Source organism: Alnus glutinosa, chromosome 12 (genome assembly GCF_958979055.1).
Source record: "Alnus glutinosa chromosome 12, dhAlnGlut1.1, whole genome shotgun sequence".
In the NCBI taxonomy this organism is placed as follows: Eukaryota; Viridiplantae; Streptophyta; class Magnoliopsida; order Fagales; family Betulaceae; genus Alnus; species Alnus glutinosa.
This window is the reverse complement of record NC_084897.1, coordinates 11,108,180-11,125,881: the sequence shown is the minus strand read 5'-3', so window position 1 is coordinate 11,125,881 and position 17,702 is coordinate 11,108,180. Positions and strand designations below refer to the sequence as shown.

Below are 17,702 nucleotides of genomic sequence, written 5' to 3'. Positions count from 1 at the left end.
GCCTACAACAGCCAAAAAAGAAAAGGGACTCTCTTCTCTTCTCTCTGTCTCGGCAAGAAACAACAAACATAAGCTCTCTTTCTCTTTGTTCTAGTTTCAGATGCACCACTCCGTTTAAACGGAAAATAAGAAAACTGACCAGAAACTCTTCTCTTCTTTCTTTTCTCTGCAACTCTCTTTCTATCTCAGCCTCTTGGTTCTCTCTCTCTCTCTCTCTCTCTCTCTCTCTCTCTCTCTCTCTCTCTCTCTCTCTCTCTCTCTCTCTCCCGTTCTCTTAGGTTCCTTTGTGTCATGAGAACATGAGAAAGAAAAGAAAAGAAAAGAGAAGGAAAGAAGAAAACAGGAAAAAAAAAAAAGAACAAAAGAACAAAAAAAAGAAAAAGAAAAAGAAGAAGTAAACTCTCTGTATCTCACACACTTGGCCGGTCCTTGTTCTTTGTGCTTGAAGTGCTATTGAAAATATCTCAACCTTATTTTTGAGATATTTGGTACGTTTCTAATTAAGTTTGGTTTATAGTTTTTATGATTTTAAAGTTATTATGTTATTTAATATTTAATATTGTGTTTAAAATGGTATTTTCAAAGTGGTATGTTTATTTACTAACTACGTTGTTATGATGCCCGGATAAAATATGATAATTTATAAAAAAGTCGTTACGCCGCCCAAAATTATAAAAATATTTTAAGCATTAGTCGTACTAATGCCGTTATTATGACAAATTTTATAAAGGGATAAAATAGAAATTATCTATATTTATGCCGTTATGCCGCTCATATGTTTTTAAAACATCGTACTCATTATTTATACTAATGGGATTGTTATGTCTATTTTTATACAAAGAATATTACATTTTAGCATACTAATGCCATTGTGATGTTTGTTTTACTTTGTAGGTGTTTTAGGCATTAATTAATTAAATGACGTAATAATGCCCACTTGGAAATATATGGTCATGCAATCGGCCTAATTTTATATGCCGTTATAATATCCAAACGACATTAGAAAATTATGTTAAATGGTTTAGAATTTAGAAGTGACATAAGTATTAAAATAGGTTTGTTAGTGTCTTGTACTAATACACTATCATATGTACAAACTGTATTGTAGTGAACACTTGTGTGAACATTTTCTAAAGCAGGAAAAGACAGTAAGTATTTATTACTTATTGAGAGTGATATTGGTTTTCATAATATTGTGATTTCTGTTTTATTTAATTATGTGCGCAGGAATAATGTATTGCATACTGTTGTGAATAATCATTATGCAGGGTTAATAACGAAGCTGGTGGGCACAAGGCTCATAGTTTCTCATCAGTGACTGATAAGTGCTGAATGTTACACATTCAAGCCCCTTAATTTACATATGTTAAGCTCTTAGTTTTGTTATAGTTTGATGTTTTGTGTTGTTTTTGTGTTTTCTTGTATTTTATAGATTTTGGAAGAATATCTATCAAATTCCAAAATTATAACGAAGTCAAGAAACTCACTTTTGGATAGATTCAACTCCAATCAATTTTGAATTTAAGGAAAGAGAAGTCGGAAAAAATTCGTAATTTTTGAAAAGAATTCAAAATGAGCACCTCTTAGTAATTTAATCATAACTTTGGGGTCAAGTATTGAATTGCAACAAAATTGGTGGCATTGGAAAGCTAAGAAAAAATAAAACAAATATGTGAGAAATAGGTTTTTCCTAATTCGGATGTTTACCATGCCAAAATCGCCCCGAAATAAAAGACTACAAATCTGTACGAATTTTGGAATCATTTTCTTACTTGGATGGAAATTTTGGAAAAGGAAAAGACTTGTAATTATTCTATTTGAACTAGAAGACCTATTTATAATTGTTCTAGGATTTCTAGAGCTTCTAGAGCTTCTCTAATCCCTATAAATAGGCTTCTAGCCTTTGAAGAAAAACACACAGAAGCTTTGAGGAAGAATCAAATGCTACATCAAGAAGGAGGTTCTTCTAATTTTTATTTTCTTTCTTCCTTTATTTATTTTATGTATGTATCTAATTTTAGTTTATATTAGTTGTAACTAATACTTGTTAGGGCTCGATTGAAGCCCTAATCATGTCTCTTTAAGTTTTTCAATTTGCTTTGCTATAATTTATATATTGATGCTTAACTTGATTAATTATAGTTTCTTGAATTCCTCGCATGTTTATGTTTGTTTATCATATGCATGTGGTATGCATTTGTTATTTATGTTAATTTGGATGACCGAGTCTTGGGCATAATAAAGTAGCAAAAGAACCCCGACACAGGTTCTTGGATTAATCAACATAAAGACAACTGGAATAGATATCATATTCCAATCTGAGTGTGTTTACCGATTTCCATAGATTTATGCTTTCTTGAAGAACAACTTAGTAGATACCATGCTAAATCCTTCAAGGTAGAAAAGAGTTAGAGTAGATACCATGTCTAATTCGTTGCTTAGGGAAATCAATAGCTTTAGGAGAAGATACCATTCCCTTGTGGCTGGTAAACATTAAGCATCATATTATGATTGTAGTATCGTGCATATTGCGAATCTTATTTGAGTATGATTAGCGGTGGATATTGAAGCCCTACCTTTTTTTCATATTATTTTTAATTCAATCTTTTATCTCGTCTTGTTCAATATATCTCTTTTAGGAATTTCTCTTTAAATACAATTTATACCAATCCTCGTGGGAATAATCTCGTATTTGCCTGCTATACTATTGTTTTGATCTTGTGCACTTATGAGTAAAACGTACAAGTATTTGCCTATTTATTTAAGTAGATATTTGAATAAGTTTTTGGCACCGTTGTCGGGGATTGTGTTTTTAAAATTTTCCTTTATTTTAGTTATTTCTGTTTATGTTCATCTAAAAAAAAAAAAAAATTCTCTTTTGTTTCTAAGTCTTTTCTGCAGATTTTAGATTTTGGTTATGCGATCGACTGCACAATTCATATACGCTCGAGCGCAACTAGGATCAAGTGCAATGGGTCGTTGATCTCAGAATTTAGACATCATTACATACGATCCAGAGATCAAACGCACTATTCGACAGTGTAGAGACACCTTAGAATTTGAAAACAGATTCAAAGTTGAGGAAGACATGGCAAAAGTACGTGTAGAGAATCCACCTGAGCGGAAGCCGATGAAGAGTTCCTTCATACCACAAAATCCAAATCAACCCTCTTGCATTACTTTTCAACCAAATGTGCAAAGCAATTTTGATTTGTCTCCGTTGCTCAATATGGTTCCACACTATAGAGGCACACCTACAGAGGATCCATATCTACACATTCGGGACTTCTTTGATCTTTGCAAAACTCAAAACATCCATGGCTTAAATGTGAAAGGAATCAGGTTAATTCTCTTCCCTTTTTCCTTGAAACATAATGCTAAGTTATGGTTGAATTCTTTGGCTGCAGGGTCTATTCACAATTGGGAGGAGTTGACCACAAAGTTCTTGAAGAAGATCTTTCCAGCTCAACAGACTAGGCAATTGAGAAGGGAGATTCAAACCTTCCAACAAAAAGATGGAGACCTATTCTTTGAGGTGTGGGAGCACTTCAAGGAGCTACTTCTAAAATGCCCACATCACAATCTATCTCAGGACGATTAGGTACAAGCTTTCTATGAAGGTTTAAATGATTCTAACAAAAGCCTTGTAGATTCAGCTTGTGGAGGTGTACTAATGGAAAAGAATAGTGAGGAGCAAAAGAGCTGTTTGAGACTTTAAGCGAAAACTCCCAACAATTCTCATCCCGAGGGAGGCAAGGACTCAAAAGAAAAGGCGCCTATGAAGTGAATGGCAATAATGGAGTTCAAACTCAGATGGCTACCTTGGAGAGGAAACTGGATATGCTAGTAAAAGTTATGACTACTCATAACATCTCTCCCATTCAACATGTTAGTATTTTTATTGGCTACATTCTGGTTAAAACAAAAACACTTTATGTAATGGTTGTAGGACAGTCGGTTTTTCAAATCTTTAGATATTTGACAATTGGTTTTCAAATTGGAATTTTCATACATAGAGACATTTACTGTTTATAAGCTTCTAGAAGATCCCCATGAAGTGTCCATGGCAAAAACCAAGACAAATCACCCGGTTCCTGTGCAACCGTCCGGACTGGCCTTTGAAGGCGTCCGGACGCCCCACAGTGTCTTACAGATAAACATTGAAGACGTCTGGACGTCAGAGCAACACCGTCCGGATGCTCGGTCAATCAATATTCAACAAGGAGTCCGTTTTCAGAAATCGACACTATTTGGGAAGTCCTTGCAATCTGTCCAAACGACTCGGCAACACGTCCGGACGATGTTCAGTATTTGCAGACCGTCCGGACGAATTGGCAACACGTCCGGACAATATCCAGTAGTTCAGATAAACTCCAGATTTCCGTTCGAATGCGGAAAGGATTTTAGCTAAGACCGTCCGGACGGTCGGTCAAGCCGTCTTGACGCAAACCTGATAAGGGTTGAATTGCGCTGTTTCTGAAGGATATCACTGAAATCCGTCCGGACGTGGCAAATTTCTGTCCGGACACTTTACAGACAGAGTCTGATTTTTAACAATTTTTGAGGTCTCTTGAAGCCTATAAATAGGGGGCTCTAGGTCTGTGTTTTGTACAGAATTCGGTGGTGAATTCCATAGTGCTTTAAGAGGGTGTTTAGGGAGAATTGAAGATCCGCTAGTTTTCAAGCCGTTACCGGTGTGTGCTCGTTGTTTGTGTGAAGTCTATCTTAGGGGTTGGCCCTAAGGTAAAGAAATCCATCAAAAACCCCTTTAGGTGGAAGATCTGGTTGGGAAGCATTCGTGTTGGGTTACACGTCAGAGTTAAAGGTATGACTACTGTATAGGGTTATGTGAGTATGAGTGTCTTGTAACTAGCTTTGTTTTTGGATAGTGTATTTTCTGGGTTTAGCTGCCCCGGAGTGGTTTTTTTCTCTTCATAGAATTTTCACTTCGTAACAAATATCTTGTCTCATTTAAATTCTGCTTTTAAGATATTTGTTTGCACACAAACACACACATTTGGTTTGTTTAAGAAGTCAATATTTTATTTTCAATTGGTATCAAAGCAGGTTACACTTGTGTTTTAGATTTATTTCTTAAGTGTGATCCATGACTTCTTCTAACATAAATCTTCCTGAGTTCTGTGAAGATGATTTTTATGATTTCTCTAAAGATACCCTTTTGATAGGTAAACTCTTTAAGAAATCCAATAAAGAACTCAAGAAGATCAAGCAAGAAAAAGAGTCTTTGATTTTACAATTCTCTGAATCACATGTTTTGATTGACTCTTTGAAATCTGAGAATACCATGCTTTTTGATACTGTTGATGCACTAGAGAATAAATTAAAAGAATCAAAGGATCTTTTGAAAAAATTCTCTAGTAATAATTTGAAAAGCATGCTTTGTATTCATATAGATATTTCTAACAAGTCTGATTTAGCTGTTAATGATTTAAATACTTCTACTTCACATGCTTCTGATTCTGAATTAGATTCTATTGATATTAAGCCCGTAATAGAAGATACAGCTATTTAGATAATTCTTACTTAACTAATCATGTGATGCCTAACTCCAAGGAATCAGAAATACAAGGTAAGTTTATTCCTAAGTGTCATAATTGTGGGAAGATTGGTCATATTAAGCCAAATTGTTATTCTTGTTGAAATCCCACATGCCTTGGATTAAGTAGGATGCTTTGAGGAAAAGTGAAGTTGAAGATTCTTCCTCATCAAAATATGTCCTTCTGCATAGGAGACATATAAAAGGTAAGGGCAATATTGTTTGTAAGAATGCTAACCATATTTCTGCAGAGAAAGTCAAGCAGCATTCCAACAAAAGAAGCCTACTCACTTGTCATCACTGCGGCATCACCGGCCACATCCGACCCAAATGTCCATATCTTCAGGCTCAGAAGTCGAAGGTTCAGAAGGAGTTACCAACAAGAGCTACATCAGGTACTCTCTCTCCGACGACATTCTAGGCTCCATGGCATCAGCAGCGACAGCTAAAGTTGGTTCTTGCCAATCAGAGTGGCAAATCAAAGAAGAACAAATCCAGGCGCTATAAGAGAAAGCCGCAAAAGGCCATTAGCAACCATGGCAATGAAGGGTTGCTGAGCCTAATGCAATGTATGCTAAGAAGAATGGACAACAAGAACAAGACCTGCAAACCACCGTCACGGGTCAAGCAGGTATGGGTCAGGAATGATGAGACCATTCACCCTTTGAGGGGGAGTGGACTCACCTAATAGAGGTGAAGTCTTACCATGCCTAGGATTTTTGTTCCTAAATCCTAGTGCATGTCAGGTATGTTTTTGCATTGCATAGTTTATCATGTCATATCCTATTCGTGCCTTGCATTCTATTTGAGGAACCATTTATTCTATCCCCATATTTTCTCTTGTTGTCTTGAGAAACTTCTGCAGATATTTTTTGGGATAACAGTTAAAGCACGTCGAGCGGCTGCTTTTCTGTCTTGGTATTTCTAAACTTCTCTCCCTGACGATAGGTTTGATTTTACCTTACATGCTAGGACTAGATGTTATTTCCTTTTCCATAAGCATGTCCTTGTTTTTTTCTTTCTATTTTATTGTTTTCAACAAAAAAGAAAAAAACAAAATTGGGGGAGAAGATGCAGAATTTTGTTTTTTTATTTTTATTTTTTATATAGCTTTTCAGATATTGTATGTGTTTTTGCCTGATATCTCAATTCATTATGCATTAATTGAATATGCTAGGCGAACGTGCTAAAAGGGCAGGTGAAAGTCGTCTTCTCCTGATCTTTGGGGTCCATAGGGACCTGGTTGTATCCAGAATATCCGTCCAAGAAATAGTAATGAGCATGACCCGCTAAGCGTTCCACCATTTGATCAATAAAAGGAATGGGAAAATGATCCTTCCTGGTGGCGGCATTTAACTTGCAGTAGTCGGTACAACTCTCCTTCTTAATTGAATACGAGTTGGCACCAACTCGCCATCCTTGTTCTCCACTACCGTCAATCTAGCCCACTTTGGCACAACATGAATTGGGCTCACCCATTTGCTATCAGAAATTGGATATATGATACCTGTATCCAATAACTCGATCACTTCAGCCCTCACAACTTCTTGCATAGCTGGGTTGAGCCTTCTTTGTGGCTCCCTCGATGGTTTGGCATCCTCCTCCAAGTGTATCTTGTGCATAACCACCGAAGGGCTTATTCCTTGGATATCTTCAATGGTCCAGCCAATAGCCTCCTTGTGCTCTCTTAAAACATCCAGTAATTTCTCTTCTTGAGTATCAACTAAGTCTAAGGCTATAATCTCTAGGCTTGTATTATTTACAGAATTCGCTATTGAATTCCTTTGTACTAAGAGAGGGTATTTAGGCAGAGATTGTGATATGTGCTAGATTTCTTAGGGTGTTTATTGTGTGATTTAATCAATTCTTTGAAGTCTAGTTTAAAGAGAAGCCCTAATGTAAAGGATTCTATTGAAGACCCCTTCAAGTAGGGGACCTGGTTGGGAGGCGTTCACGTATAGGTACGTGTCAGAGTTCAAGGTAACAACTACTGCATTAGGGGTATGTGAGTATGATTGTCTTGTAACTAGCTTTGTCTTCTGAATAGTGGATATCCTAGGTTTGGCTGCTGATGTACATATTTTAATACTCGCAAGCGAATGAATCGTTTGCAATATAGTATATGTGCAAGTGCAAGGTCGAATCTACAGGGAATTGTGTTGTGAAAAATTAATCTCTATTCAAACTAATTCTATTTTAATTTAGTTCCAAATTTTGGGGTTTTATGGATAAAAGAAAAATAAAACAAAATAAAACAAAACAAAAGAAAATGTACTAAGGTTTTAGAATCCACACTCACCAAATCACAGCAACATATTCTCATGTTCGTCAATACATATCCGAAGTTCTCACCGTACAAATCATATGTATGTTCTACTATGCTTCAAAAATTAATTAAATCATTCAATGAATCTGTTATTTGCACAAATCACAAAAGATTTCCGGTTTAAACCAAATCATCAAATGTATCCGTAGAACGAAACACAATGAATATCCAATGTATTGATAAATGAAAAAATCCAAGCAATCAATTAAATGAGACTATATCAAATCATCACATGTATCTGGAAATCAAAATAGATATCCAAGAAATCATCTCAATAATTGAAAAGAAGTAAAATATTGAAAATATTAAATCCAATAAAATCGGATAGTATAAACTCTCATGAAAATATTGTTGCTCTTCAAAGGTGAGGTTTCATCATCAACCTTAGTTAAAAAAAACTAGCTACTCATCACTAAAAAGAAAATACAAAATTTTATTAAGAACATAAAATAAAAATAAAAAATAAAAACTTGCAAAAGAAAAGAGTGTGGCTGGGGATAAAAATATTTCTCCAGAGTAACTCCACCCCGCACATCTCGTATTTCAAGAGAAAGAAAAAGAAATAATGTACAAGTCTTGCGCCTCCACGCACACTCCCTAGTTCCCACAAAAAGCTCGTATATATAGAGCTTATGCACGGCTTTAGGTGTAACAATAAAGTTCTCCAAAGCGCGGCACGCACACTCTCAATTATACACTAACATACTCCGATGCAGCGATCGTACATTGCACTTTGACGTGTACCTATACACGAATGCTTCCCGACCAGGTCTCCTACCTGAAGGGGTCTTCAATGGATTCATTTAGCTTAGGGCTCCTCCCTAAGCTAGACTTCACACATTCAAGTCACACATCGGACAACTCTTAGAGAGCTAGCAGATTTACACAATTTCTACCTAAATACCCTCTCTAAGCTCTAAAGAATTCAATACCGAATTCTTAAATAATACATGCCTAGAAGCCTCTATTTATAGGCTTTAGAAGACCTAAATCGAGTCTGATTTGGATTTCTCTAGGCTACGCCTAGACGTAAGCTGAGAGCATCCAGACGATGAACTGTGCAACCGCCTTTCCATAACGCGCTTCACACGTTTCCTTATTAAAGCCGCGTCCGGACGGTGTTGCCCTAACACGCGAACGGTTGCAAGTTGTCTTCCCAATCTGTGTCTGTAAAGGACTCTGGATTCTTCTTGAACACTGAAAAGCGTTCGGAAGGTGTTGCCCTGTCTTCCAAACGGATGCACACTGAGCTGTCCGAATCTTCTCAACACAGAACGGTGTCTAGACGCTTCACAGGCCCGTCCAGACGAAAACGAGGGATCTGACTTTTGCTGAGTTGGAAACGGCACAGAATCTTCCTGGAACTTTAAAATTGCCTTCTTGATACTTGTAACACTGAAACTTGTCATATTAAGGCTCTTTCCATATTATAGAAATAATCTTTGAATATTTGAAGACTCTAAAATAATACGGTATCCCTGTTAAGGCAACAACATTACATGATAGTGATTTTGTCAACAGAATGTAGTCAATAAAACTAACAACTTTAATTTCCATCGCACAATTTGATATTTTGGTTAAATGTCGACATCTGATGTTTGCAAATATCTGACGCTTCTAGAAGAACTGATGGCGCTCGATCGCCACCTTTTGGTGATTGAGCGAAGGGACGATCAAGCATCACCTTTTGGCGCTCGATCAACGAGACTGGCACTTGATTTTTGATTTCTTCAGTCGATCTTCATCATTCCTTGATACGTTTTTAGGCCTAACTTCAATGGTTTTGCTTGTATTTTCCATTATGACCTAAAAATAAGCTAAAATAGTACAAAACATTATATAACAGTATAATCTAAGGTTTAACATATGTGAATTAAAAGGCTTTGAATGTAAACATTCAACGCTTATCACATCCTCTACAGTTGTCAGTCTCTACTCTTTAGTGGCATTGTCATCTTGGTCACCCTTCACTTCCTACGTTGAAGTGTAAAATCCTAGTCTTTGTCATGAGTTGTTCATGCATTACGAAGCTTATCAACTTAATATGCATCCTCGTGTCTCTTTTTTATCAAGAGTTGTTTATGGGGTGTCGAATCCTTTTAAGTTAGTTCATTTTGATGTATGGGGACCAATAAATGTGGCGTCCAATAAATTTCACTATTTTGTGACATTTGTGGATGATTTTTCTCATATGACATGTACAAATTATTTTATTTTATTTTTTTGTGTAGGCTGTGCAATGCTCGGCTCCCTTAAGCTTTCTAATTGACCCATGTAAGGAATGTTGGGGCAGTGACTCCCAAACTAGATGGTCTTAGAGCATTTGTAATGAGCTCCTCAAAGTTTCCTCAAATTTTGGGGAAAAAAAATACTCTTTTGTTAGTTTGGAGATCCACTTTTTAAAGGCATCAAATATCAAACTCCCTAAATATTCTCTACTTCAAATAAATACTATTTTTTTATTACTTTTAAAACAACCATTTTCAACTACTTTTAACTGCCACATGAAACGAAAATTTATTAGAAGCTCCATCCCATGCTCGTATGATTGAGGAATGTGATAATGAGATGATCCTTCAAGCTTCAAGAATCAAGAATGAGTTTCAGATGTTCAAAATGAGAAACAACGATTGACTCAAGATGATGCTTCGAGTCTTTGACCCTTTGAGTTTCGCTGGCTTTTTCGTAAATATGCACAAGAACCCAATTAAAAATCGCCAATAACTTAAAATTTAAAAAATCAGCAAGTAAAATATAATCTTTCCCTTGAAATAAAATGAGGCCTGAGGCAAAAATAAAATGAGGACTTTTAATTTTAAACCAACCCCTTAATGGAAGTGGTTGGATGCTCAACAACATTTTGCTCTTAATGAGTATTGATGCGTAAAAACCAAAACCTTTCAACGTTCAATACCAGATGGACCAACGCCTTCAATGGAATTGAATGGAGGCACTCACCAACCTTCCAACGTTAAAAATGAGATGGACCAGGGATGGACCAACTTCACTGGAATTGAATGGAGGCACTCACCAACCATTATGCTTTTAATGAGCATTGATGGGTACAAAACCAATTCCTTAATGGAAGTGGTTGGAAATACATCATAAAGCAGACCATGAATTTTGGAATAAATCAACGTCTGTGAAGGGTCACCCCCACCACTGCCGATCAGATTTGGCAAGAGCAATCTACTATGGCTCGCTCTTTTTTTCAAAAAATGCTTCTTATTGAATCTGACTTTGATGAAGAGTTAGAGATAATTGCAAAACTTGTTATGGAAGAAGAAAGATCAACATTACATAGTCCTTCTAAACGACGTCGCACATTCATCATGCGTGATCGCTTGCAAGCAGGGAAAGATCTTTTTCGCGACTATTTTGCTAAACGGCCATTATATCCTCACAAATATTTTCGAAGGAGGTTTCGGATGAGTCGTCTTCTATTTTGCCGTATTCAAAATGCGGTTGAAGCTCACGATGTTTATTTTGTCCAACGAAGAGATGGTTCCAAAAGACTCGATTTTTCTTCCCTTCAGAAAATTACTGCAGCACTTAGGATGCTTGCATATGGTGTTACCGCTGATTTTATGGACGAATACTTGAAGATTGGAGAACCCACTGCATTAGAGAGTCTAAAAAAATTTGTTAAAGCGGTGATTTCAATTTTTTCAGAAGAATACTTAAGGTCACCTAACAATCAAGACATCGCTAGATTGTTAGCGGAAGGTGAAAAGCGTGGATTTCCAGGCATGTTGGGGAGCATTGATTGCATGCACTGGAAATGGAAGAACTGTCCAACTTCGTGGCAAGGTATGTATTCTAGTCATATCCATGAACCAACTATTATTTTAGAAGCAGTGGCTTTATATGATCTTTGGATATGGCATGCTTTTTTTGGGTTACCCGGTTCTCATAATGATATAAACGTGCTAGATAGATCTTTTTTATTTTCTGACCTTGCTCAAGGACGTGCTCCTCTTGTCAACTACACAATTAATGATCATAATTATACAATGGGATACTACCTCGCTGATGGCATATATCCGCAATGGGCAACATTTGTAAAAACAATTTCATCTCCCCAAGGGAATAGGAGAAAACACTTTGCTACAGCCCAAGAGTCGGCAAGGAAGGATGTGGAGCGTGCCTTCGGAGTACTTCAAGCACGATTTGCAATAGTGCGTGGGCCTACACGGTTTTTTTTACCCTGAAACACTCAAAGACATTATGATAGCATGTGTAATTTTACATAATATGATCATTGAAGATGAGCGGGATAACAATGGAGCAGAAGACTTTGAGTACGAACAATTCAACCAACCACTTGAACCAATGACCTCTGGGCCTACAAATGACTTTAGGGAGTTCATTCAAAGCCATCATTGTATTAGAGATACGGAAACTCATTCTCAACTCCAGTTGGACCTTGTCGAGCACTTATGGCAACTACATAGTGAGGCATAAGAACTTGTTGTGATCATTATTATATGTTATTTAGACAAACTTTTGTTATTTAGGAACTTCTCATGGTCACTTTTGGTTTGTATTAATGATCACTTTTAGTATGTATTAATAAACTTTTGTTATTTAGTTTGCAGCTACTAATGACCTGAAAATTGCACTGAGGAGCTACAAATCTATTTGAGCAGAAAACATTTGGAGAAAAAGTGGTTTGTTTTGACTATGGAATTATGATTATCGATCTTTTGGTTTTGTCATCATCAATCTTTAACAGACTATATGATGCTTTCAGATCAGTAATGTGCTTTCAGAAAGTGGTTCTTTTACTGTAAGAATTATCTACATAACAATAAAGACAAACAAACATTTTTTGAATTAAAATTCACATAACCAAATATTTCTTATTCAAATTCACATAACCAAATATTTAAAATAACTACTAATGCACACAGTTCAAGGGGAAAAGGGCAAGTGGTTATTGAAGGCATCTTTCAACCTAAAAAGACACATATACAACCAAACACCTCATTAGAAAATAATGGATATTAAAAGTTCCCTGGAACAACTATCTGCTGCGTCCATTTCAACACATATTCTAACAAAACTTATCACCTTTTTTTATTCTGTCCGTGTGCCTGCAGGCAAAGGCTTCCCAAATACATTTGCTGCATAACTGAATTTCTTACTACAACAATATTCTAGAGGAATATTATAAAACATCACCCATGCTAGAATATTTTTCAGGTCTTCTTCAGAAAGAGGCATACCAGGCTGGCACTTTTTAAGCACCAGTAGTTAATCAATAAAATACCAAATGCTCTATGAACAAAGGCATTCACAGCATCCATCTCAATAAGTTTAATAAAATAAAGACCATTTTCATTAGAGAGGAACTCCATCAGAGCATCCTTATCCTGTTTGTGAGGAATATTATTACATGGAAATTGAGGCAACTTCATGTCAAGAAAACAACATACTATGGTATGCTCCCAGTAGGATTGTCCTTCAGCAGCAACCATTTTTGAAACTGCTGAAGTCAGAACTGAGTTAAACTAGAAGAGCCTCTTAGATATCAAGGAGAGTTGTCATGGCTAGAGAAAAACTTGAGAGCATCCAGAAGCAAATTCAGCTGAATACTGGAAAGGGTGAGCTTTTGTTGAAAGAAAAAAGAGTTGCTGCTGAAGGAGGAAGCTGCTGATCGAACACTCCACATACAATCAAGGAGTGTTCGATCAGCAGCTTGGGGTTGACAACTTAACCAAATAAACCAAGCAATATTAACACAAAAATAGGCTGATGTACAAGAATTAAATAGTTTCTCAAAATGGACTGATGTACACTAGAACAGGACACAAAATAAAACATCAAGATCCACCTATGCAAAGCATCATAACTTTCAGTAGCTACAAAATTCAGCCTCTAGGGCGCACTAGCAAAATAGAATAGAACTTAAACTAAAACTAGCGGCTTCAAAAGTAAAGAACTAACAAAAAAGAGAGTGATATTTTGGCCTTCAAGGATTGCCAATTTGACTTTCAAGGATTGTCTTTTTGACCTTCAAGGATTGCCTTTCTGCGTCGACGAACATATTCTTGCCCATCTTCATTTAAATGACTTGTATCCATAAACATAAACTCTTTTTCCTCTCTCTCTTCTTTCAACCGAAGCACTTTTTCTCTCAAGCGCAATTCCCCATCTCTAAGGCGGACTTCATCTTGCTTAAAGAGCAATTCCTCTTGCTTAAGGCGCACTTCCTCTTTCTTAAGAAGAAACATCTCTTTGTCTTGCTCACGTGCTTCCTCAAATAGTCTTGTTTTCTTCTTCTTATCTTCATTTATGTCATTCAATATCACAACAACACCTTATGACAACTAAAACATAAATGTATTATCTCAAAGCTATCTTAATTATCAAAAGAACAATGTAGATTACAAAATCCTAATCATGAACAAACAAACATAAAAGAATGGACAGCAGCAAGAGAAAGAATTATTGGTGCAAGTAATCATCAAGATCCACCTATGCAGAGCATCATAACTTTCAATAGCTACATAAAAGAATGGACGGCAACAAGAGAAGGAATTCGGTTTGGGGGGGTGTATACAGGTCAAAAGCTTGGGGACCCATGGTCTAGAATGTGGCTTGTTTTCTACCCATCAGATTCACGCAATTGCTACCCAAAGATAACGGACAAACTGCAGAAACAAGATCCCATAAATCAGTAAATAAGGCTTACAATCCTAATAAAAAAAGGGGTAATTAATTTTATGTGGATTATCATTATTATTGTGGTGTCAATAAGCTATGTTATATTTATTAACAAGATGCCTATGACTGCACTGACAACCTATTTTCTATTGAAAACATAGGGAAAAATCCTACAATCCCATCAAAGCCATTTTAAACCATTTAAACCATATTGAAGTAGCAACATGTTTTACTACAATTTTAAACCATTTTGAATATCTTTGTACCATGTCAATCCCATCAAAGCCACCTTCAGACTTAAGATAAACTTCTAAAACAACAAAACCGTATGAATCACAGTAGAAATCTCTATTACCACTCCTCTTTTATCAAGCTCATATGCAGAGAACCCAGATAATTTGCACATATCAACACAAAAAAATCAATTAAAACTAGTGTCAAACATATTGTAGAATGCAGGTCTTGTTAAGTTGTTAATCCCCAGTATTGTAGAACCCAGAGAATTGATTATTATTTTTATTATTTTGTTAAAGAAAGATCTATAGACTTGGGGACACTTTAATAAGAAAGATCAGGGAGGGGGGTGGGAACGGAGGGTGCAAGTTTTAGCTTTTCCATATTATCTTAGGACTTCACTGCAATGTATGTAACCAAGAAAACCTTGTGAACTTGTAAACAATTACAGAGAACTTGATCAATAAAATTTGAGCAAAATTTGCTCAGTTCTTTGTTTTTTTTTTTTTTTTTTTTTTGATTAGTAATTTGCTCTCTTCTAATTGCGATACTCCATTAAAACTCTTCTAGGTGAGACTAAATCCTATTCACAGCCCCTGGGCCGCATGTTTGATTTTCTGTCTTCTCATGTGATTTTGATTGCAAAACCTCCATAATCCTTAACACTATTCTTCAAAAGCAAAAACCCTTCAAATCTAAAGCCTTTTGGCCCACCCATATCGATCACGGGAAACCCAAATCTCCAAATCAAAGGTTTGTCCTACATTAAGTACAAATTACTGACCTCTTGCTAGAACAAAATGTACATCTGAATTAACAGAAGATCTCTATGCTTTCACATAGAATGATTCAACAAATAAAACTGATTTTAGCCACCCAAGGAAACCACGAGGAACTAGCATTTTCCATGGGTTTAGAAACAGATAGAAACTGAATTACAGAATGTTTTCAAGAAGTATGACTGATGAGGACAATGGCAGAGGATTGATTATTATTATTATTTTTTTGTCAAAGAAATATTTGTGGACTTGGTTGCCATGTTTTCAAGAAGTATGATTGATGAAGACAATGGCAGAGGATTGGTTATTATTTTTATTATTTTGTTAAAGAAAGATTTGTGGTCCTTTTCAATGGTGTGGATTACAACTCTTGGGTTTATTGGTCTTAATGCTGCAGGAGTTATCACATGTTCTTCCATGTTTTTATATTTTCTAAATAGCTAAAAGAATTGTCAATATATGTGGCAATTGTACGTGATGTCCACAAGTGCAGCACAAACAAAATGATCCAACTCCAAATTATATTCAAAGCAATTACATGAATCAGTCTACCCATTCTGCTACTTGACGAAACCCAACCTTCCAAACACAAAACTAGCAAATAAAACACTGCAAATCTCATAAACTCACAAGCCAAATGTAACCAATAACATAAATTGCAAAATTTCACAAACCCAGAATCCTAAAACTAATATAAAACATGCCAACCAACATATCAAATACAACCCACATCAAAAGAAAATCAAAAGAACCAATCTTGCACATCAAAACAAAAGCAAAAGAAGTAAACTTGAGAATTGGGTACGGCAGAAAACTCACGCAGAAGAACAGGGGCCAAAAGAGATGATTCTCCACAAGAAGCTGGAACGAGAGCTTGCCAAGAAACCAGGCTTCGCAAGCCTTTTCGATTTGCTCTGAACAGATCCTATGAGACCCATAAACCCACAAACCAAAATCAAAATTTGAGATCAAAATCAAAACACGTAAATAAACCAAATCAAATATGAGATATTTTGGCATAAATGGCTTTTTCACTTATAATAGGAGATCTCAAAGTGAAAAGTTGCGTTTTCCCGGAATTTTTCATCAAAAAATGGCTCTTTTCGTCAATACACAAAGGGGAACTCCAGACTAGGAACCCAGCTTAATTGGTGGAGCAGGAGAGGAATAAAAACCTTTGCAGTCAGTTTGATTGGCTAACCAAATCTTGAACTTGCAAGAGGGAAGGAGCTCAACCTTTTCTTGGCTTCAGGAGATCGAGAACGCGGGAAGGCTGAATAAAGAAATAGAAAATATGAAGAGACGAGCGAAGCTTAGCTCCGCAGAGCAGACGAGCAGATCTGACAATCACCAAATTTACTGTAGCACTGAGGAGCTTGCTGCGGAGGTGATTTTGAGGAAACTCAGCAGAATTTGAGGAAAAAGCTTATTTGAGGAGCTCGTTACAAATGCTCTTAGGGCACTAGATGTAGAAACATCCCTAAGAGCTTAATTACTCAAGTCAAAAAGGGTACGAAGCCAAACTAGCCATACAATCAACCAAATTGAAATTCTCACCTTTTAACGTGAACACTCAATGCTTAGTGAGGCAAGAGGCTCGGTTACTTAGTGAAAAACTCAAAATAATCTTATTCCTTTTATATATATATATCTTGCAAGCCAAGGTTATTTACCAATAGGTTATCCAACAATTCTCAAAATACACAATGATTAACGACAAATTCATACCCCACGGATTGCATGCTAATGTACTCGTGATAATTCAACTTAAACAAATGAAGTCTTACTAGCCCAAAAATAAGACAAAAGACTTAGATTCCTAATGACATGATGTGTTCAAAAATTTGAAGCAAGCTAATGAAATGCAAACCACAATTACGGTTTAACTGAAACTTGACAACAACAAATTTTATTTTATTTTATTTTTATTTCAAAAATTTAAGAACAAAAAGACAACTAAAAATAAACAAACAAACAGACAAAGTGTTTTTCCATATCCCCAAACTTGAATTACACATTGTCCTCAATGTGTACAGTAGAAATACATTACCAGAAGTGAAGGAAAATTCGAGGTGTGAAAAAGGCCAGGGAGTCCCCCAAACTTAAACACCAAACACCTGTCAACAAAACTAACAAC

The 17,702-nt window shown here is 36.1% G+C and overlaps 1 protein-coding gene and 1 non-coding gene across 2 annotated transcripts; one reads left to right on the top strand and one right to left on the bottom strand.

The window, feature by feature from the left end:
- Window positions 1-3,478: 3,478 nt before the first annotated feature.
- On the bottom strand, window positions 3,479-3,585 carry LOC133853081 (small nucleolar RNA R71). Its single transcript, XR_009896205.1, has one exon. It is a non-coding gene; the product is annotated as a small nucleolar RNA R71 (small nucleolar RNA).
- A 7,516-nt stretch (window positions 3,586-11,101) lies between these two features.
- LOC133852552 (uncharacterized) lies at window positions 11,102-12,094 on the top strand. Its single transcript, XM_062289318.1, has one exon. The coding sequence runs from the start codon at window positions 11,102-11,104 to the stop codon at window positions 12,092-12,094; it is 993 nt and encodes a 330-aa protein (XP_062145302.1).
- The last annotated feature ends 5,608 nt before the right edge of the window (window positions 12,095-17,702 follow it).

Bases quoted from the DNA above. Each gene is read 5' to 3' on its own strand.
- LOC133852552 (XM_062289318.1), top strand. From the start codon at position 11,102: ATGCTTCTTATTGAATCTGACTTTGATGAAGAGTTAGAGATAATTGCA.